General features: G+C 39.7%; 2 protein-coding genes across 6 annotated transcripts; one reads left to right on the top strand and one right to left on the bottom strand.

Moving 5' to 3' along the window:
- The first annotated feature begins 246 nt into the window (after positions 1-246).
- slc32a1 (solute carrier family 32 member 1) lies at positions 247-10394 on the top strand. 4 transcript variants are annotated; one of them, XM_023795273.2, is made up of 3 exons: positions 247-262; positions 5399-6304; positions 7683-10394. In XM_023795273.2, the coding sequence occupies exons 2-3, from the start codon at positions 5903-5905 to the stop codon at positions 8868-8870; spliced, it is 1590 nt and encodes a 529-aa protein (XP_023651041.1). In that variant the 5' UTR covers positions 247-262; positions 5399-5902; the 3' UTR covers positions 8871-10394. The 4 variants fall into 4 exon arrangements, with proteins under 4 accessions (XP_023651041.1, XP_023651043.1, XP_072571571.1 ...); XM_023795275.2 differs by lacking the exon at positions 247-262 and adding an exon at positions 1086-1428 and having other exon boundaries at positions 5636-6304; XM_072715470.1 differs by lacking the exon at positions 247-262 and adding an exon at positions 1086-1428.
- Positions 10395-17011: 6617 nt separating this feature from the next.
- Positions 17012-21358, bottom strand: LOC111835219 (aurora kinase C-like). Of its 2 annotated transcripts, none has more exons than XM_023795271.2 (9): positions 21227-21358; positions 20610-20686; positions 20045-20333; positions 19876-19912; positions 19491-19682; positions 18819-18957; positions 18262-18410; positions 17768-17942; positions 17012-17675 (listed from the first exon to the last, which is right to left on the bottom strand). In XM_023795271.2, the coding sequence occupies exons 2-9, from the start codon at positions 20676-20678 to the stop codon at positions 17490-17492; spliced, it is 1236 nt and encodes a 411-aa protein (XP_023651039.1). In that variant the 5' UTR covers positions 20679-20686; positions 21227-21358; the 3' UTR covers positions 17012-17489. The 2 variants fall into 2 exon arrangements, with proteins under 2 accessions (XP_023651039.1, XP_023651040.1); XM_023795272.2 differs by lacking the exon at positions 21227-21358 and adding an exon at positions 20874-21169.
- Between the last annotated feature and the right edge of the window lie 253 nt (positions 21359-21611).

Below are 21611 nucleotides of genomic sequence, written 5' to 3'. Positions count from 1 at the left end.
GAATCTGACAATCACCGCAATTCGCCGCGCGCGCGGCTAATCAGCACAATAATGTCCCGGTGATTGTGATGCTAATGCTAATGCATGCGGAGAGGGGCCGCAGCAAAGGCTTGGCTAATTTCCCTCCCCCGCAGCCCCCTTGAGACGCCGCGTGTCTTTTCAGTTTCGCCTATTAATTGAAGTGTGTTATGTGTTATTTTCCGCCTCGCTGGGTTGTCAAAGCCCCCCAGCCAACGAATCCAGGCATGGGTTAAAGGAGAGGGTAAGAAACAGAGAAACAAAACGCGGGGAGAAGTGGAATCCCCTCTATTTTAGTGAATCGATCTACACAGAAACGAAACTTTTGTTTGTTCATTCGTGGATGCTTACATATACAATTAAAAAACAAAAACAAATTGAAACAACTGAACTCGTTTTCAAGGATACGAATTGACAGCCTACGATACAGATCTGTAAGATTCCGACAAGGCAATAGCTGACCAATCTGATGTGTTATTGTAGTATTTTCACTCACACGGGATAGTAGATACAATACAGATTGGTTAGTTGCTGTCACTTATTTCTTTAGCGTTACTGCAGTGGGTACATTTTAATCTGGTTATTTTCTGATATTCAACGCAACAGTCATTGCGTCAAACGGCAGTTTATGGGATCTCAGTGACGTCGACATTAATGCTGCAGCCGGAATCCATGCCGTAGCAAACACAGCTGTCGGAACACCTTTCAGAATGTATAGGAAAATCCTTTCTTAGAAGAAACGATGCTTCTGAAGACCACAACACAAACACAAATTTGCATATTGCTTAATCTTCCAATAATCATGCATTTGTATGTTAGGTTTGTGGTAAATTTTATACTTTTATGATATAGGCTATGTGTGTGTGTGTGTGTGTGTGTGTGTGTGTGTGTGTGTGTGTGTGTGTGTGTAAATATATACATATATATATATATATACACACACACACATCTCTACAGCTTAGTAAGTGACGCGCTATGTGTGAAGCTAATTAATTATCATTCTCTAGTTCGGAGAGACACCGAGCCTGCCAGCCGTGCTCAGATTCACCCAAGTGTGTAATGGGAAAGGGGGCAGAGCAGGCTGTGAGCAAAAGAGGGCAGAGGGAACGGAGAATGAAGGGTTAGCGAGAAAGGGATCAGATTGGCTATGGTTATGATTGGCATTAAAACACAAAACATGGCTTGCAGACCGTAATCAGAATACCCCGGGCTTTGTCGCAGCACCTTAGATGCATGTCTCTTGTGATAACGTGCCTCGCGAGGAAAAAGGACACCGAGAAGGACAAGCGGACAACGGCTTGATTGACCGAAGTCAGTAATCTGTAGTCAGTCTCTATAGGTTGGTGACAACAATGCGCAGGGAATCCTCCCAGGACCAGACAGCTGACCCCGCACTGCCCTCGCTGATAGGTAATAAACTCTGTGCAATGAGCGAAGAAAATCATCAGTTCCACCCCGGCGAACTGCATCAGCTCTTCGCACCTTTACTCTAAAATACGATCTCTTGCTTTCACACGAATCTACGGTCAATAATATGTCAGAAGCGAAGATGATCCAACAGCTGTGTACTAGATAAAATTAGTTTTCTTCAAGTTAAACTAACATGCGCACGGTAATGTGTTAGTATTTAAACGGACGTACATATTTACAGCTGAAAGACCACGACGTAAAATGTAACTGCTGAATGTACAAAGGCAATTTAAAAAATATCAGTTTGGGGTATCTTTGGGTAGGGGAAATGTACAAATACCATACGGAGACCGCGTTTGAACCACCCGACATTTTCTGGTCATATAATTAAAAACTGAAGTAACTGGCTTCAAAATATTACCCTTTCAGAGACTGTCAATATAACTAAAGCATATGCTTAATTTCCTATTCGGTAAATAATAACAAAAGAAGACGAATAAACGCATTTCTCTCCATAAGAATAAAAAACAGGACAGGACCTGCATGAAAAAATGTAGTTTTAATATGGATAGGGTAAATACACATTTTCTAACAATGCTGTGTTATTAAATATTTCATTTCTGTGGATAGTTCATAAAAATGAAAGAACAACCGCAACGGCTTGGAGTTGATGCACGCGCATCCATCTGCGGCTCTCTAGCGGAGTGGCACTGGCACGGAAAGACAAAGAATTAAAGCACTCAAAAGATAGAAGCCTGCCGAGCTGTTAATCTCAATTCGACTTTTTATCCCTAATAATCACGCAAACGAGCCCGTCGCAGCATTCCCAATGACGTTATAGAGAGAGTCAGCTAAAACCATGATTACCTAGGTGTAGGATCGGTGGGAGAAACCAGAGATGTCTGACAGCGTCCGAAAGCTGTCAAAAATTGTGAGGTAGGCCTATGTTTTGTGAAGCTGGGATGGAGATTTTCACGTATGGTGTTTCCATTTGTAAGGTTTTATGGTGGGTGACAAAAATAGCATGTCACACGTGAAAGTGCATTTTATATAAAATATATATACTGCAAAACGTGACACTATTACAGATATGATTCTAAAATTATATTTACACAATACGTCAAATTTGCATAATGTTAATTCCAACAGAAATGCAATAATTATTATTGTTTTGCTTAAATAAAACTATTATTATTATTCTTTTATTATTATTATTAGTGCTTTCCATGTACTAGATGGGCTATGTGAATTGATTTCCGACAAAATGTCCTCTGTCTCCAGCCTCTTTCTGCCACGGCGTTTCTTTTCTTTTTGTGATTGTATTTTTACGGCGTATTAAATCAGACAGTCTTACGTATCGTAGGGGGTCTGTATTCTGCTGATAACGTTCCATCCCATTAACCCTTTCGTTAACTACGCAATCAGTGTTTTTTCGGCATTTTAGACTAGACCATTTTTTTGTCAGAGAATGAATGAACGTTAAACATTGCTAATATAATCTGCGAAATTAGTTTGGAAAGCGAATTACTTATTTAAAAATAAATGCGGTAAAAGCCGCACAGGACAGGCGGTGTTCAAAAAGCTTTTCCTGAAATGACCGGCGGTATTCTTTTGGTCGCTGTCCCCTGTGTGGTGCTGAACAGCGGTGCCGAATTCTGAAATGCTGGAATGCGCCCCCCCCCCCCGCCCTCCTCGCCCACGCACCCTTTAAAAAACATTGCCAAGAGTAAATAGGAATCTCGGTATGCCCGTCTGTAATATCGGTGATAAACGACAAAGCAAGATAGTTGTGTAGATAGCTGGAAAGAAGACATGAAATAAACGCCAAATGACTGAAAATATGTGTACGCTAAACGTTTCTATTATTCCAACAACGTCATTTTATCATTCTATATAAAATATAGACTGTTCATTATTGATGAATAGTTGAAATCGCAGTTTGGGTGTGAAAAAACTTTGATAGTATGTCGTCAACTTAAAACTTAAAAATTCTAGTTCTTTCCTGCCGCGCTGGTTGTGTTAAAGACGTATTGCATATAACAATTGTGAAAATGATTGTGGGAAAAATATTTATCTAAATTGTTATCATCCTGGGCGTCGTTAGGTTCGATCACCGAGGGCTGTAGCCCCGAGTATTTTAGTCCGATGCCAATCTTCCTTCAAAGAAAACGTCAAGGTCCGGGTAACCTTGACTTAGCCCCTGATTTTTTTTTTCAATAACTATAGAAACGCCTCTGGTTCTCATGAAGTAGCCTATACGGTGACGTATCAGATGAAAATAAAATAGAATGTCCTCTTTACGATTGAATTAACGCATTATAGTGTACACTTGATTTTAACTTAAAAAAATCATATGGTGTCATCAATGATCATTTATATTGCCTTTTAAAGTTTAACAATGAAATAATGAAACACAAACACATTGCACAGTATTCCGAGGAATGCTCAAGAGAGAAAAAAAATCCGACTGCTTGGTTGGGTGACCTATTAATCGGGAGGCGCCAATGGGTGAGGGGCTCATTCTCAATTAGGACGGCATTGTACTGCCAGCCCGTCGGTTTTGTGCGAGCACGCGAGCGTGCTTCGAAATGTTGCGTCTGCGTTACGCAGTGGAATCGGAGACAAAGGATGTAACCGGTACAACGTGTACACAGAACATTTCCTTAAAGATAAACTGCAGCGTATATAACAAACAGTGATATATAACGAAATCATAGTTAATCGTCGGTCTGTGGTAATTACATGTCTCCAATAATCACAGAAATCGTTATAAATACAGCATTATGGTTAAAACTAAGGAACTATACAAAACAGGCTGTGCATTTTCTTGGGGAAAACTCTTTGAAAAAAAATACTGCGAATATGTAAAATATTTTCGTTATGGGCCTACATGAATACTAGCCTACCATATAAAATACAGCGCAAGCAAGACTGGCAATCCAGCAGGGAAATGTCGAAAATGCAAGACTGTATGTTTGCCTTACAAAATGTTCAGTCTTGTAAATATATATCCAAATCGATTTTCAAGGACTTCGGACTTACATCCTTTTTAGCAGCATAAATTTATACAACAGTTCTAAAACATCGTTTTAAGGAATAGGCCTAAGTAAAATAAAAAACGTGTCGTTTTAATGGGCATAAATGAGTCCGTGCATTTCTTGCGATATATTTAATTCTTATTTGCCTGTGAGGGGAAGTAAATAAAATGAGAAATTAAATTTACATCCAAAGATTAAAAAATACCCAGTCTACGAGTCTCTCCCACGGACAAATAGAAACACGGCGGCATAACGCGGCAGACAATTATTATGTGCAATAGTTTTTTTTTTTTACTTAACGTTTTATTAAAAAAAAAAATATGCCGTTGAAAACAATGGCATCTATTTATTGGTGTGGAACAATTTTTATCTCCAACCTCTTCATATAGAACCAGATCATAAAATTATCTGTTTTGAGAAATTGAAACGGCCGTTTTCTAAGACAAAACTGATACGAGATGGAAAATAACTGCCTTCAACTAATATGGTCGTTGGAAAAATGCGCGTCTTCTTCGCCTAGTGAAACCAGACTTTAAAACGCATTTTGAAAAGTGTCATGCAGACAATGGGAACAGGAACACCAGAATAAAGGACCGACTGTAGTGTCGGCATTAAAGTAAAATCAGTAAGTCAGCCCGTTTAGGGGATGGGTCAGTCAGCCTTTTCCGTCTCCATATATATAAGCAAAGTTATGCGCGATAGGAGCATCAGAATGTCATTGATTGGGTGCTGGAATAAATATATTGCAAATGACTATAGGGTGGAGAGGGTTGTAGTGACAGGAAGCGCCTCCCCCAGAAATGCAGCAAATCTCTCCTCTTTCCAGCGGTCCGGGGTGGCTGCGAGCGGGGGGCTGGAGACGTGCCTCGCAAAGTGGAGTCTTTGCATTGGCAGGCTGATGGTGACACGTGCCTTATCCTCGCCTCCCCCAGGCTCTACGCTACCGCATTGGCATCAGTGACGGCTGAGGGAAACCAACTGTGGGAGCGCTGCCGCTTACGACCATAAGGGAAAACCCAATAAACAAAAATACAACCGATATTAACAAAAAATAAGAAGAAAAGACCTGAAGGTGTCGCCCATTGCAATTACGCGCCATAATTGCTCCCTTTGAGTTGGTTCGTATAGTCTGACTTTGCCATTTATAATTTCTTTGTTTTCGTTTCCAGAGATATACTGTTGAAAACAAGATGCAAGAAGTGGGGGCACACATCTGAAGGTGACATGAAACAGGGGATTACCAAGAAAACGCACTATTTTCGCAATAGCTGGAGATAACAACTGAAAACTTCAATCCGAAAGGCTTTCGAAGACGTCGTGGTGTCATTCGCATGGTGTTACTCTGGATCCGATCTCCAGTTTCAAGAGAAAATTGTAATTAATTATTGAACGCATATATTTACAAAAAAATAATATATACATTTAAAGTCGGAACCATGGCGACGTTAATCCGAAGCAAGATTTCCAATAAGCTATCCAATGCGGCTAATACGGTGTCCAATAAGTCACAGGCTAAGGTGAGCGGGATGTTCGCCAGAATGGGCTTCCAGGCCGCCACCGACGAAGAGGCGCTGGGTTTCGCTGCCTGCGATGATTTGGATTATGACCACAGACAAGGACTGCAGATGGACATTCTCAAGACCGACGAGGTAGGAGGAGAGGGCGGTGGAGACCTGGGCGACGGCACCATCGAAGGGGACAGCCATTACCAGAGAGACGGCACTGGTCCCCCGCCTTCCTCTTCCAAAGACGGTGGGGTATGCGACGAGTTGGCCGGCCAAGACAAACCCAGAATCACAGCCTGGGAAGCAGGCTGGAACGTTACCAACGCGATTCAGGTAAAGACGCGCCACTGAATAGATTTCTGCCAACCAGCTCCAGCACTGTAAAATTTAGCCTGCATGAACTTTCATTATTTTATTTTTATTTTTTGACCAGCGATCCATTTCGCATTTGTTAGTAACTTTCAATACAAATTAACGTGAAAGTTTTAACTACATTAAATTGTAAATTGCATTTGAGAGCGACTAGCATGGTATCGTTTCTAAAAGCCAAGAATTTAAATATAGAGCTCAGGAGAGTAAAGAACACCGTTCATTGTATCCCCTTGAGAAGATTCTGTCTCGGGTCTTATCTTACAGTATGAAACCACTGCCTTCAATATTAATTTTATTTGGAAAATTTCGAGGTATGAATTTTCGATATTGAAATGCTACGAGTTGATTATCTATAAAAAAAGTATCTTGCGTTATGTTGTTCAGATAAAGAAAATAAGAACTGTTTTTCGTTTACTAAAGGCGAACGCAATCAATCCATTCCTGTATATTTTGAAAAAAAATTAGACACGACCGATAATTCATAACTGATTTTGCATTTGATTTTAATTATTTGTTAATTACAGTTAATTATTTAACTGTGGTAGAGATGACGACACACATTTATAATTTTGTTGATAAAATTAATTGAACGAAAAAGAAGTTTAAAAAAGGGAAAGTAATTACATAACTAGGTTTCTGAAACATAGCAGCAACTGTTTCACAACATAAATGGTGGAAATATCGAATAAAATAGATATTCCGTAAAATGCGTATTTGAACGTGACTCCCTTCGCAAGGTCATACATAAATTAGTGATTTGAATATCTTTAAGGGTACAGGAGCTGGAAAATGTGCATGCAACGAAATACTGGCATTAAGTTTATGAAATGCACATTCCAGCATTTCCAAGAGTTTTTTCCCTTGGCTGACAATATCATTCCTGAAATGTTACGTTTCTCAGTCTTCGTTCTATCCTTCGTTCTCTACAACGGCGGTCACCGTTACGTCACGTCGAATCCCCCAGAACTTCAAATATGACGCAAAAAACACACCAGGCAAGCGGGCGGTGCTCTAAATAAAAAATGGAAATAAATAAATAAATAAATCCTATTTGAATCTAATATATAATATAATTTAAAAGATAAATTAATACGAGATAAATCAAACTGAAAAGCATTTTCAACAATTTTACTCTTTTTAATTCATTGAAAATTGTTGTGTACAAATTTTGCATTGATCTTGAAAATTAGTCTTATTTACGAGAAGTATGAGGTAAAAGGGAGATATTTCCAAAAATCATAGGAGCAATATCCTGGTTGGTATTGTTCTTTACGGTTCTAGTGAAATCCCAGTGTCGGGCTGACTTTGCGTCTGCATGTCGCTGTTTCTGTGTTCGTAGGGGATGTTCGTACTGGGGCTGCCCTATGCCATACTCCATGGTGGATACCTCGGATTGTTCCTCATCATATTCGCTGCAGTCGTCTGCTGTTACACTGGGAAAATCTTAATCGCCTGCCTGTACGAAGAGAATGAGGATGGAGAGCTGGTGCGTGTGAGGGACTCTTACGTGGACATCGCCAATGCTTGCTGTGCACCGAGGTTCCCCAGTCTAGGCGGCAGGGTGGTGAACGTGGCCCAGATAATTGAGCTGGTGATGACCTGCATCCTATACGTGGTGGTCAGTGGAAATCTCATGTACAACAGCTTCCCCAGCCTTCCCGTGTCGCAAAAATCCTGGGCCATCATCGCCACGGCCGCGCTCTTGCCGTGTGCCTTTCTCAAGAACCTTAAGGCTGTTTCCAAATTCAGCTTACTCTGCACACTGGCCCATTTCGTCATCAATATCCTTGTCATAGCTTATTGCCTATCCAGGGCCCGAGACTGGGCCTGGGATAAGGTCAAGTTCTACATCGACGTCAAGAAATTCCCCATCTCCATCGGGATCATTGTGTTCAGCTACACGTCACAGATCTTCCTGCCATCACTGGAGGGGAACATGCAGAAGCCCAGCGAGTTCCACTGCATGATGAACTGGACCCACATCGCAGCCTGCGTCCTCAAGGGCCTGTTTGCCCTCGTGGCTTACCTGACCTGGGCAGATGAAACCAAGGAGGTCATCACAGACAACCTGCCGTCAACTATACGGGCTGTGGTGAACCTTTTCCTGGTGGCAAAGGCACTGCTGTCGTACCCGCTGCCGTTCTTCGCCGCGGTGGAGGTCCTGGAGAAATCCCTCTTCCAGGATGGTGGGCGAGCAGTCTTCCCAGATTGCTATGGCGGCGATGGACGCCTGAAGGCCTGGGGTCTCTCGCTTCGGTGTGGCTTGGTGGTCTTCACGTTGCTCATGGCCATTTATGTTCCACACTTCGCGCTCCTGATGGGTCTCACCGGAAGCCTGACAGGAGCCGGCTTGTGCTTTCTGCTTCCCAGCCTCTTTCATCTGAAGCTTCTCTGGAGGAAGCTACTGTGGCACCAAGTCTTCTTCGATGTCGCTATATTTGTAATAGGGGGTATATGCAGCATTTCTGGCTTCATTCATTCAATGGAGGGCCTCATAGAGGCATACAAGTATAATATACATGATTAACAAGGACTGGTTGAAAACATCACTGAAAATAACGCTATCACAGGTTTGCGCCCCTCATGTGCTGAACCCCCACGGCAATTCACAAGTGGCACACGCAAATTCGCACACAAACATGCACAATACCTATAAAAAATGATTCTCCTTGAATTTTCTGTTGAGTAAAGGGTTTACAACTAAGGAATGCAAAATGTGAAACGTGCTTATGAAACTACACTTTGGAACAGGCATTGTTCATCTTTGCATCGTCATATTAGTTGTTATTTTCATGAAACATTCTACCTGATGCAGCACTGAACTGTGAAAGTTGAGAAAAAAATGATGTCACAAGTCACATGATGCTATATTATAATTAAATGGGCTTTGACATAGTGGTAACTTTCTGATCTTTAGACTCAAATAGAGATCAGATTTGTGTTAATATGATTTCCAAGTCATTTGGGTTTTTGTACTTCCCAAATCGAAATTAAGGCAATAAAATCAGACAGGCAAGATTATTCTATATTAATGCAAGTTACAGATGTATTTATAAAGAGGCTGAAGATTTGAGAAGGCCATCATATTTGTAAATAATAATTTTGAAAATTGTAAGGAAAATTACATAGATGGTTGTTGATCTTTTCTTCTAAAAAAGTTGCGATTGTCAAGCCCTTCAGACCAGAAATATAGAATAAATAAATTAGCCAAATGAGAGATAAAACTGAATTCATTGATTTTAGAATGTTACATAGCTCAATAGTGCAATCTGTCCTTCTGATAATTGTAACGAGGACCATAATCATTGCACGTTATTTTTATTAAGAGGAAATAATGTAGACAAACGTGAACTATGCATCTTCAATCTTCATGTATTTCAAACTAATCTGAAAAATATCCAGCAGGAAACCAATCAACACCCAGAATTTTACTTAGTGTAAAGTACTGGAAAAACAGTAGTAAATTCTTTTGATTGTCAAACCTAAAAAAAATGAATAAGTTTAATTTTTAAATAAGTATATAAACAATGAAGCAACTAACAAAAGAATATATGATGATATAATTAATACTAGACAATATGCATTCAATAGGCTATATTATTGAAGGATTATTGCACCCCTTTCGCCCCAGGTGGAAAAAGAAGAAATTTAAAACAGAGGTAGTATTTTAAAACATTTAATAACTTATGAGAACCTTAAGATAAAAGAATTTTATCATAAATTCATAAACTCGTCTATGAATACAATGTCCTATCCGACATATATTCTCGCACCAGTTCCGTATGCATTTTTCCAGTCAACAAGATGAACTTAAATATTTAATGTTCCGTAATTCAATTGTTTGGGTCATAAATTCTGAAGTTTAATTTTTAAAATGAAGAAATGAGGACATTTTTTCATTCTGTGCAATCCAACAGGTCCTGTGGAATTGTTATAAGCCGTATGTGTAGTGTTATTGTGGTTTCAAAAAGATGGAATGTATATCACAAAAATCGTAAACATATATTGTGAAAATAAATATATTGAAAAATAAACGTGAACTAATATTGTACTTACTGTGTTTTGTTTGTGTGACGACAACGGAATCGGTAAGAGATCTGTATTTTTCTTTTTTAAATAGAATAAAATCTGAAACATTATATGGAGAAGAAAGATTTATTTTTTTACGTGAGCAGGACCTTATTTCAAAAGTGTCATCGTCGTGGTGATAACGCAAACAGCGCAATGTGATCAACCATAAATGTCAACATTTCACAATACCAAATGTGGATGCGGAGTTATCTTCAGGCTTTCCAAGACAATTCAGGTAGGGTCGTGGTGTTTAAATACTCGAAAAACTGAGTATTTCTGTGTATTGAGATTGTATATAAAGACGGAATGGAGATAATCAAAGGGCAAACGTGGCACCAACCAGTAAATCCGTGTATATTTGTAATTAAACATCTAGCATAACTTTTGTGTTAACGTGTCCTTTATCAGCATCTTTCAGGCGGGGATTCTCTGCTCAATGGCAGCTTATTCATATGCCAGATAAGAAGGATTCCCTTCTGGAGCGCCGATTTAGATTTTATCAATTGTGAAATCATGAACGGATGAATGAGCAGTCCTGCTTGTACGAAATAAAGCATTCATATGGCCCGTTATTTTTATGCACCACATGCCATATTTTATTAGTCCAAAACCGTTGCACGACTAAAGTTAATTACGTCCCATTGAATATGGAACAATAAGCATCTCCTTTTATGAACAATCTACATTGAAATATTCAATAGGATTCTCTATCGAAGGTTGTTCAAAATGTGGATATATTAAATTCAAATACCTTATTTTTGAAGGAGCGCAGATATATATTATAGTATGTCTGTTTTACACTAAACAGTTCTTGAAAAACATTTGTGTATTTGGTTAGAGTCCCGTTCTGAAGTAAATAAGCAAACGCTCGGATGGAGGTATGGAGACACATGATTCCGAAATAGAGCGTTAAAATATCTTTTCTGTCTGCAGCTAAAAACGTTTGTAGTTCCAATGCACAAAAGAACAGACGACTCTTCCAGATTTTCAGGCCTGGTACCTGTTTCATATGGTAGGCCAATGACTTCTGCACATTCTGCGTCGACATCTGGACTGAAATGCGGACGAGCACAGTCATATAATAATGATAGAATGATTTATACTTTTATTAATCCCCGTGGGGAAATATGACCACCGGCAAAGTTTTTATTTCCTTAGAAAACTGTTACAAACGGCATGCTCGAGCATAAATCGCCTTAGAATCAAAATGGCCCAATGTTAAACAGTTATCACATTTTAACGCGTTTTATATGAATTAGTTGTATAAGCCTGTTTAGTATATGGAATGCTAAACACGCAATGCTATCGTAAAGGTTAAGATAAAAAATCGTTATATTTTTAAATAGTTATTTGGGCAAGATGCACACAAACATGATACATTTACTGGATTTTAATTGATTTTTATATTAAACAGATTCACTACATTTCGATTTGTAAGTAATAACGTTTTAAATCTAATTAGCATTTTCTTGCGCGGACATTTATTCCACCCACCCCGACTTGGATTGGAAATGAGAAAAAACCACAAGATAGAATCGTGTTAATATTTTGAGTGAAAACTGTTGTAAACGTGGTATATTGCCAAATGCTTTCATGAGGAAATAAAACAATTTAAGAAGCGTAAATGTGTAATAAGGCCCTTATTATAAGGGTGTCAAAAACCAGGGAAATTAATGTAGCTTTTATATATTCTTAATAATATTCGTAATGTTATACATATAGTTATATAACCAAAGATGTGTGCGAATATATAAATAACGTTATGCAATCTTTTGTCATACAATCAAAATCAAAAATATTCAGCTGAGAAGAACACAAATCACCTGTAAAGAGGAGTTGATGTGTAGTGGAAAAGAGGGAGGGCACCGGGGGTAGGACGTCTCTGTTATCTTAATTAAGCTCCTCTCGGAAGATTCCAGGGAGCCAAGTCGTAACCAGCTGGGAGTGAGAAAACCATTTCGCGGCTTGATGGAGCTGTTGACGTGGCGTTGTTCGGCATTTGCTTCGTTTACATCATTTATACCAGTGTCTCCCAAACCAGTACTCGGGGACCTCCGGACGGTCCACGTTTTTGCTCTCCCCCAGTTCCCTAGGAGTGCGACTGGTTTGAGAAACTGATTCATACCACAGCGTTTAGGATACTGGATCAGTGATCATTATAAACAAATAAACAGATAGATAGATAGATAGATAGATAGATAGATAGATAGATAGATAGATAGATAGATAGATAGCTTCACGTTGGGGTTTAAAAATTACTAAAACGTTTGTTGTGGCATAATGCTGTCCATTATGAGAAGAGAATATGTAATAAAATATATTACAGTAAGAAAGTTTTTTAATAATTAATGCTTTGAAAATGGCTAGGAAAAAGTTTAGATGTATCAATTAAAATCAAAGATTTGCTGGAAACGATAAATTGCAGAAGCATCTTAATCTCATAATCTTAATCTATAAAAGTTTTTGGCCCTTGTGCTGCTTCCTTAGGTAACCAAGATTCAAGATTATTTGCCCTTTCATCCGAGTGCTTTACTGAGGTAAAATCCCCTTTTGCCCCTAGATGGAGGTGTTACACAAGGTAACATATATTAGGCTACATTTAAACATGACACAATAACATGTGTTAGGTACCTTAAAAAGTTATGCTTAAAGAATATACCTAAAGCAGCATTTGGCCAGGCCAATCCCACCCATAAGGCTTCCTGTTGCATGTTAATGTCCAAATTCGTCACTTATTAGGGCCAAAGCTTTGCTGTCAACTTCGGTAGGAATCAAACCAACCCCTAACCCCGGCCCCCTTAAACACACCGTACTCCCAAAATACTGGTAGGGACACATCCCACCAACCACACACAAATCTACACCCTTGTTACTTTTGTCACCCAAAGAGATGTAGAAAAAGATCAGATATCAGATCTCAGCGGTGTTAAACCTTAATTAGATTAATAAATACAGTTCAAATACAACCTGCACACTGTTCAGAATTAACATATGAATGAAGCAAATAGGTTCGGCGAGACTTTAACAAACATTGACTAAGACCTTGTCAGGTCAACCATCAGAAAGTAATATGTCTGCTTGCATATTGATACGCCAAGGAAAAGGATAGGATGATTCAAGTAAGAAAGCTAAGTGCAAACAGAACAGCCTTTTGGCCACCAGAAATGACTTGTTTTTTCCTTAGAAAATTGAAAAAATATTCATATGCATTCATATAGCACCCGGCCATAGTAGGTCGTATACTTCATAAAAAGGATTCCACAAACAATACATATTCTTTGGAATTATAGGCTCCTTCCTATCTGGAAATTCCACACGCATGTGGTGAATATGTAAGTTTGTACATAATATTGTTATTAATTCTGCAATGTAGACAACAAGTGTAACTGCTAACTGACTTTGGATGGGGGATGTCATGTTTTTTCATTTTTTGAATTTAGAAACATGTCAAGCTATAAACATGGAAACACATTTAACAGAATGCAGAAATGGCTCCCCCACCCCCACCCCCAAATGTGTTAGGGTGCAGAAACACTTATGGTAAACAGGAGAGTGAATTACACAATTTTTATTAAAAAAAAAAAAAAAAAAACGGCATGGGCCCCCACCATGTGAAAAATTATCCACAAAGTGATTCTCAGCTGGTTCAAGTCTGAGTGACCAATGAACGTTGAATTTGACCAGTTGGTCTCTGAACGAGTGGAGACAAAGAGCATCCTGTTCTGCATTACTGAGGTAATATATTAAGTGGAACCATGAAATTTTATAGTGATGCATCAAAGTGTTTATTCTTATGTCCCCCAGATTGATGTGGTGGTGCAGTGGCTAGCAGTGGCGTTGCAGTGGCTAGCAGTGGCGGTGCAGTGGTTAGTACTGTTGTCTCATGTCTCCACCCTGACTTCCCATATGTGGAGTTTGCATGTGCTCTCTGTGGCATCCTGGGGTTTCCGCTGGGTGCTGTGATTCTCCCCACAGTCCAAAAACATACTATGGTGTGTGGAACTTAGTGAATTGTTTGTAGGTGTGACTGTGCCCTGCAATGGGTTGGTGCCCCATCCTGGGTTGTTCCCTGCCTTGTGCCCATAGACTGCAGAACCCCATGACACCGAATAGGACAAAGGGGGACAGAAAATGGATGGATGAGACAAGGTTTTCACTTTAATTTGTGCTTGTCTCCTACCTCTAGTAAAGCTGAGTTTAGACACGCTACCCCCAATAATCTGGTCCTGGTTACATTCTTGGTAAAAAAAAAAAAAAAAAACGTTTTTACATAGCAGCTGATTTTAAAAGTGTCTGGCAGCTTAAAAGGATTCCTTATAGCTAATGGCATGGGAAAAAGGTTGAGATTGGTGGGGACACAACATGGTACAACTATATGTTTACTGGGGGGATGAATGAAGCCAAATTAAATATTAGAGGAGTCACAACCTCCAGTTTCCACTCCCAGGCTTATAGCTAATTGATCAAGCTATTCAGAGATGAATTAAGAATATAAGGCAGAACCTCCGAAATGCGTCAAATATTTCTAGCTTGTGATGATGATGATGATGATGATAATGATGATGATGATGACGATGATGATAATGATGATCCATCTATCCATTTTCTGAAACCTCTTATTTCGTTCAGGGTTGCAGGGGGTCTGGACCCTATGGTTGCAAGGCAGGGAACAACCCAGGATGGGGCGCCAACAATGATGATGATGAGGAGGATGATGATGAGTTAAATATTAGTTCAGACTTCGACAAAAAAGAACAATACTTTCATTCCAAATGATGGCCAAAAGACAGAAAGCATTGCAGGTACCTTTCAGAGCACAGAATTATCAGCTGCATTCCTAGACAATGCCTTACACCGTGTATCAGCTCAGTGTCCTCACACAATTTTAAGGGTCCAGGAAGGTTGTGTGTTTTAAAAATACACTTAATAGAGCAGGTGGTTAAGCGATTAAGCGATGTCCGATTTATTTACTTATTGAAGAAGACGGTTACGTCTCCCTTTAGACCATTAAGTGGCGGTCTGTGCAGACCATGGTGCAACACCGCCGTCGCGTGGCCATATTACGAAATGTTTTTTATGAATAAAACTGCTTGAATATGATTTCACAGAAACGTTAAGATAAAAAGACGTACATCTTTCCGTCGCTTTCAATTCTTGTTAAATAGCTATACGTGAAATTCAAATTCTACAACACGTCGTAACCAATTGGAGTTAAAGCTACTGCAGTCAAAAAAAGTAGAGGCGCGGTATAAAGCAACAAAGCCTTTTATACGGAAGAGGATTAGGGCCACCATGAAAATATTATTTGAATTCTGACTTTAATTTCAGAATTCTGACTTTTTTCTCAGAATTCTGACTTTGTCAGAATTCTGACTTTAATCTCAGAATTCTGACTTTTTTCTCAGAATTCTGACTTTAATCTCAGAATTCTGAGTTTAGAAAAAAAAGTAAGAATTCTGAGATTAAAGTCAGAATTCTGAGATTAAAGTCAGAATTCTGAGAAAAAAGTCAGAATTCTGAGATTAAAGTCAGAATTCTGAGAAAAAAGTCAGAATTCTGAGATTAAAGTCAGAATTCTGAGATTAAAGTCAGAATTCAAATAATATTTTCATGGTGGCCCTAATCCTCTTCCGTACTTTTATAATAGGCTATAGTACATAAAAATAAGTGTAATTCTGTAGAGGACTGTTAACAAGTCTCACTACTATATGTTACACTAGGTCAGGGCCGAGCGCAAAAGAGCGAGGGAGTGAAAAAAATCAAAAGAAATGTCTGTGGTTGTATTGCGTGACATTAGTTATTTACATTAGTTTTAATATTGCACCGTTTTCTTGTTAAATGCTAGCAGCCAGATACCCAGTGCTACTGAAATGTTTCTAATATAAATGACCTGACAATATCTGTTTTCTGCTGCTCTCGAAGTAATCTTGCTTAAGGCACCAGAACACCCAGAGCCAGCGTTGGAGGAAGCAACGTCGTGACTATTTGTTAGATTTGGGTCACCGTCATTTCAAAGTTTTTTTTCTGCTAGCAGTTGATTTACACCTGGAAAACCATATCAGTTTCCACCCGATTGTAATAATATATGCACTGAAGCAATTAAGAGCCGAGGTAGGAACATTTGATGCACAGCTTGTACAGTGGCTGGGATTCATGTATTAAGCTGCTCATTTGGTACAAACCTTTCTATGTATTAATGACTGACTACTCTTTGAAGGTTCCTTTTTGCACGCGACGGCAGGCATGCGTAAGGTCCATTAAGCAGTCAGATCTTGCATGCTTTGCTTCATATACAGAATACGTAGCATACTCTTCTTTCATTAGACCAAAAGCCAGCATTTCTCTGCAGTCGCCTCAAGGGCAAGATGGGCGAGACGGTGCCCAGGGCAGCATCTTCTGAGGGGGCTCTGACTTGGCAAAGCTCAGGAGCCAAACCGCCCTCCCGGCTTGGCAAGCTTAACCTTGGCAGGGTGCTGGAAGTCAGCTTGTCTATAGTACCACCTGGGCTCCAACAGCACTTTCCCAAGACTGCAGTGGAAGATTATTTTTTTCCTTTTTGCAAATGCCACAATTAGCAGGTATTTTTTCTGATAGTGGTCGATGTTGCTCTGAGTTTATTCATTGAAGCACATTTATTTATAAAGTATTTATAATGTTAATGTACACATTAAAAATGCAACATAAGAACTGCAAACCCTGGTGAGCAGCAAAATGGAATTACCTATCCTCCAAGTCCAACACGGTTCAGAGACGCTGTGCTAGGAGTTTAAAAGCAAGCCCCCAAAACATATGCAGAGAATCTGTAAAAAGGACTTGGTTCATCATTTACAAATCAACAGACTAGTGAGGAACAGCAAGTCTAAAGAAAGTACAGCACAACAGAAAAACACGGACACCAATACTTTACAAGTTTTTCAAGCAATTGCCATGGGAACAGTTTGAGCCAAATCACAGTCACAGCCAGTCAATGCCATCGGTCAGACTCATGACCAGTTTCAGCTTTGACGAGAGTTTAAGCATTGTACTGCTTGCAACTCCACCAACAGCAAGATCAGCAAAGCTCCTCAACGACTGATCAGCATGTCGGGGCAGGCTGTGGAGTTGGGGGCATGTAGGTGGGCTTCTTCGTAGAGTTTTCCACCACCCACGGGTGGGCCAGCACCCCGTGGATAGGGAGCCTGTGCAAAGGATTGTGTTTCAACAGTTTGTTGATCAGGTCCTGAGCTCCTGGGCTCACATGTACAGGGTAATTAAACTCCACCTGTGTTGAAAGGAAAAACCAGAAACTCAGACCTTTGGTTTCAGTACCAAGAAACACATGCAAACACGTAAGGCAACCTGAGAGCTACATACCCTTGATATTTTGCGATAGGTCTCCTCATGGCTTTTTGTCTCAAAGGCTGGCTTCCCCACAAGAAACTCGTAGCAGAGAACTCCTAAACTCCACAGATCCACCTTCTCATCATGAGTCCTCCCTTCGATCATTTCAGGAGGCAGATAATCCAAAGTGCCACATAAAGTTGACCTCCTAAAAAAAAAAAAAAAGGATCAAATGTGGATTTCTCCAAAAAACTGAATTCTTCATTGACTTGCAATGTTTTCTAGCAGCAAATTAAGGGGAGCTGATTTAACACAAACAAAAAATGGATTACAACAGGTTTTTAATCCTCTGTACATCATCAACATTATCACTTTGGTGAACACTTGCCAAAGAAACTAGGTGGGGAAAAAATCATTAATAAAAAAAGAAAGAAAAAAAACTTTGAACTTATCTTAAAAAATTGTGTTGTCTACACAGTACCCTCTGGTTAAAGGGGAGGAAAATGTCAGGAAACTGAACACATTACCTTGAGGAAGGAGTGTGTACAGACCAGCCGAAGTCGGCTATTTTTATCTCCCCATTGGCACCGAGGAGTATGTTTTCTGGCTTTATGTCCCGATGTATCACCTTTTTGGAATGACAATATTGAAGGGCATCTGCCAGCTCTGTGATGTACTACAAAAAGGAGGAGTTACAAAAAAGAAAAACCAAAATCAACACACAGCTACACTTACAGGAGACACCATACCTAGTTTACATTCATTAAAAACCTTCAATGTATATAAAAGCAAAACAAAACCAAAAATAAGCGGATGAGGTGATAAGTCGTTGCAAATCTTAGTACAGACAAATCTGTTTTTCTGGTGACAAACACACTACAAAATCTCCAGTGTATTGTCATATGGTGGAATTTGTAACACCACAGCAATACACAATGCAATATTAAAGCAATGTAATCAATTACTGCATAATGTAGCATTCCTGTAAAAATGTAGTGTAAATTTAGCAGTAACAACAATATATTAACTATACACTGCAATGTAACATTACAATGTGCTAACACTGAATCTCTCTGCATCTTACCGTGGCAGTTCGCTGCTCATCAAAGTGACCACAGCGCTGCAGCTCACTGTACAATTCTCCCTTGGGTGCAAATTCAAGGATGAGGTAAACACGGGAAGAGTCATGGAAATAGCCATAGAGACGCAGGATGTTTGGATGCCTAAGGAATGGGTGGGGGAGGAGCAGTCGATTAAACAGGAAATCTACAATGTAACCTTTAAGATCAGCCATGATTTTACTTGGTTTTCATCCGAGGTTATCTGACTTATTTTAGGATATTTAATGCAACATGCATATACAGATGCTCCTCAACTTACGAGGGGGTTATGTTCCAACGTACCCAATGTAAGTGGAAAATATCCTAAGTAAATAAATAACTAGTCACTGAATAAAAAAATAATTAAGATGATTAACATTAAACTTTATTGATCCCAGGGGGAAAATTCTGTAACTACACTAAATACCAGTAATTGAAAAGTAAATAAATACAAGTTTATTTCACAGGAGGGGGAAAAAGGTCAATTACAGGAGGAGGGAAAAAACATTGTACGATACATTGTTACACACTATATGAGATATTTACACTCACAATCGCTACAGAGACTGGAAATGAAGCTGCGTGAAAATCCATATTAATACTTATGTCATGCAGCATTTCCCCAAGACCGGCCCTCACTGCACTCAGACACCTACCTAAGGTGGGCCTGGATCTCCACCTCTCTCCTGAGCTGATGCTCCACACCAGCCTTCTCCAGCTGCTGCTTGAAGAGGACCTTCAGGGCCAGGATGAACATTGACTGACGTTCTCTTGCCAGATACACGTTACCAAACTTTCCTTTGCCCAAGGGACGCCCAATATCAAAGTTGTCCAAGCTCCACCGTTTCCTAGGGATGCGAGGAGTGAACATTTACAATCAGTATTATCGCACTATAACAACCTACACTCCAGAACAACCCACAAATCAAACCTAATCCCACCACATGGAAATCAACTTCAAAAAGCGATAGATATGGCACATGGTAGTTCTTACTGAAAACCTGAAAACTCAAGTGTCACAAAATAAATAATAAATCTTACTTTGCAGTCTCTGTTGATTCTGCAGTCCCAGTGTTATCTGTAATTTCAAATAAAAATGTAATATTTTTTCTTCTTTTCACTCTTCCCAAACCCACCACACTGTTAAGTGATTATTTTAATAAACACTCACGCATCTTCGGTCCTTTCCCACGGAGTTTTATTAACGTACCTGATGCCTTCTCCTTCGCATTAGTGCTCACGCTCTTGCTGGGATCTGGAGCAGCGGCTTCCTTCCTGCTCGGCTCGTTCTTGCTTTGAGCCTGACGCACGGGGGTGTTCTGCTCACCGGCCTGCGCGGCCTTGCTGCTCGGAGCGCGGGGCGCAGGTTTCTGCGGCCCGACGGGACGCTGCACGCGCTGTGGCCCATTGGATGCACCCAGAACCCGCTGAGGCTGCGCTTTTGCGGAACTGTGGGAGCTCTGCAATATGGGAACTCGCCTTGGCACCTCACTGCTGGCCTTTAGAGGAAAGTTTAAGTCTATTAACGATCATATTTAACGTACATCCAGATTCCAAGCCAGCATGCAACATAGTATTGTAAGTTATTTAGTGCCATTTATATAAATACAATAACTGCACCAAATCACTTCTGGAAAATTAAAGGGCACTATAGCTGCCGACCATATAATACATTTATTTCACTTCTGAAACCGTTTATCACTCAGTGAACCCCGTTTAGAAGTAAAGGCTTTAGGGGCCAAGCGTTATTCCGGCGGCCATGTTAAGTCACCCACCATCTTTCCACCTGAATTTCTCTGACTTTTCAGGTCCTGTATAGTCTTTATTCTTGCAGCATCCATCATACCTAATGCTGTTATAAGATTAAAAGAAATAGTTGAAAAAACATGTTTTAGCCTGTGAAAAAAATAACTATAGGAGCAAATAAAACATAGCCGCCTAAAGCAAAGGGTGGATTTACAGGACATTGTTCAGTCTACCCCATAAAAAAAGTTTGTTCTAATAAGATGAATATTATTCGTTATGTGTAGGTTAATAACCTTTGCACTGTTCAGTGAAGCAGTCAGATTAATGTTCTACTTCACTTTTTACGACAAACCTTCTGATCGAATTGGGAAGTGATTAGCTTAGATGCTAGGCTAACGGAGTCAATTGCAGAAACCAGTTTAGAAGTTAACAATTTATAAACGTTAAGACATCATCGGGCGGGACCTATGAGGAAAATTCGATGAAAACTTAGTTTCGATGTTAACTAGCTAACACTCTTAAGTTAGTAACCGATACGTTTGACCTTCCCAGCTCTGACTGCTAAGCTAAACTGGTATTCCTATCCGCAGACAACGTAATTAACATTACCTTACAATATAATAAAAACAAACATGCTTGTACTTACAATGGCTTAATTTTAATTTAAGAACCTTTTGAATTGTTGCCTGGATTTCACCGAAATTGATAACAGGTTGACCATCAGCCCAGCAGCTGAAGGATCGATCCAGTGTTTAAATTCAAAAATCCCTCTGCCATACGCCTTTAAACCTAATCTGGATTTTGATTGGCTCTGGCTGCTATTTCCGGGCTTCTCATTGGCCATGCGTGTCGTGACGTAGTCGGCTATGCCAAGGAAGCTCAGTGCAAAATTAGTGTTGGATATTTTACATGTCTCCGTAGCCCAATAACTTAACCGGTCAATTAACATTATTGTGATACTATATTTTAGTTGTCGGTGTACCGTTACTCTCAGTAATGCCTAGAAACATGTAAATATATGTATACACGTA

The sequence above is a fragment of the Paramormyrops kingsleyae genome, chromosome 8 (genome assembly GCF_048594095.1).
Source record: "Paramormyrops kingsleyae isolate MSU_618 chromosome 8, PKINGS_0.4, whole genome shotgun sequence".
Classification (NCBI taxonomy): Eukaryota; Metazoa; Chordata; class Actinopteri; order Osteoglossiformes; family Mormyridae; genus Paramormyrops; species Paramormyrops kingsleyae.
The sequence above is the reverse complement of the archived record's forward strand: the minus strand, read 5'-3'. Positions and strand labels throughout refer to the sequence as shown.

What these genes read in the sequence shown, in the direction of transcription:
- slc32a1 (XM_023795273.2), top strand. Translation starts at nt 5,903, where the DNA reads ATGGCGACGTTAATCCGAAGCAAGATTTCCAATAAGCTATCCAATGCG. An exon ending in ACGTTACCAACGCGATTCAG is followed by an intron (nt 6,305 to 7,682) that starts GTAAAGACGCGC and finishes CTGTGTTCGTAG; the next exon opens with GGGATGTTCGTACTGGGGCT.
- LOC111835219 (XM_023795271.2), bottom strand. Translation starts at nt 20,678, where the DNA reads ATGATGGATGCTGCAAGAATAAAGACTATACAGGACCTGAAAAGTCAG. An exon ending in GAATCAACAGAGACTGCAAA is followed by an intron (nt 19,683 to 19,875) that starts GTAAGATTTATT and finishes TCGCATCCCTAG; the next exon opens with GAAACGGTGGAGCTTGGACA. An exon ending in GAGATCCAGGCCCACCTTAG is followed by an intron (nt 18,958 to 19,490) that starts GTAGGTGTCTGA and finishes CCCATTCCTTAG; the next exon opens with GCATCCAAACATCCTGCGTC.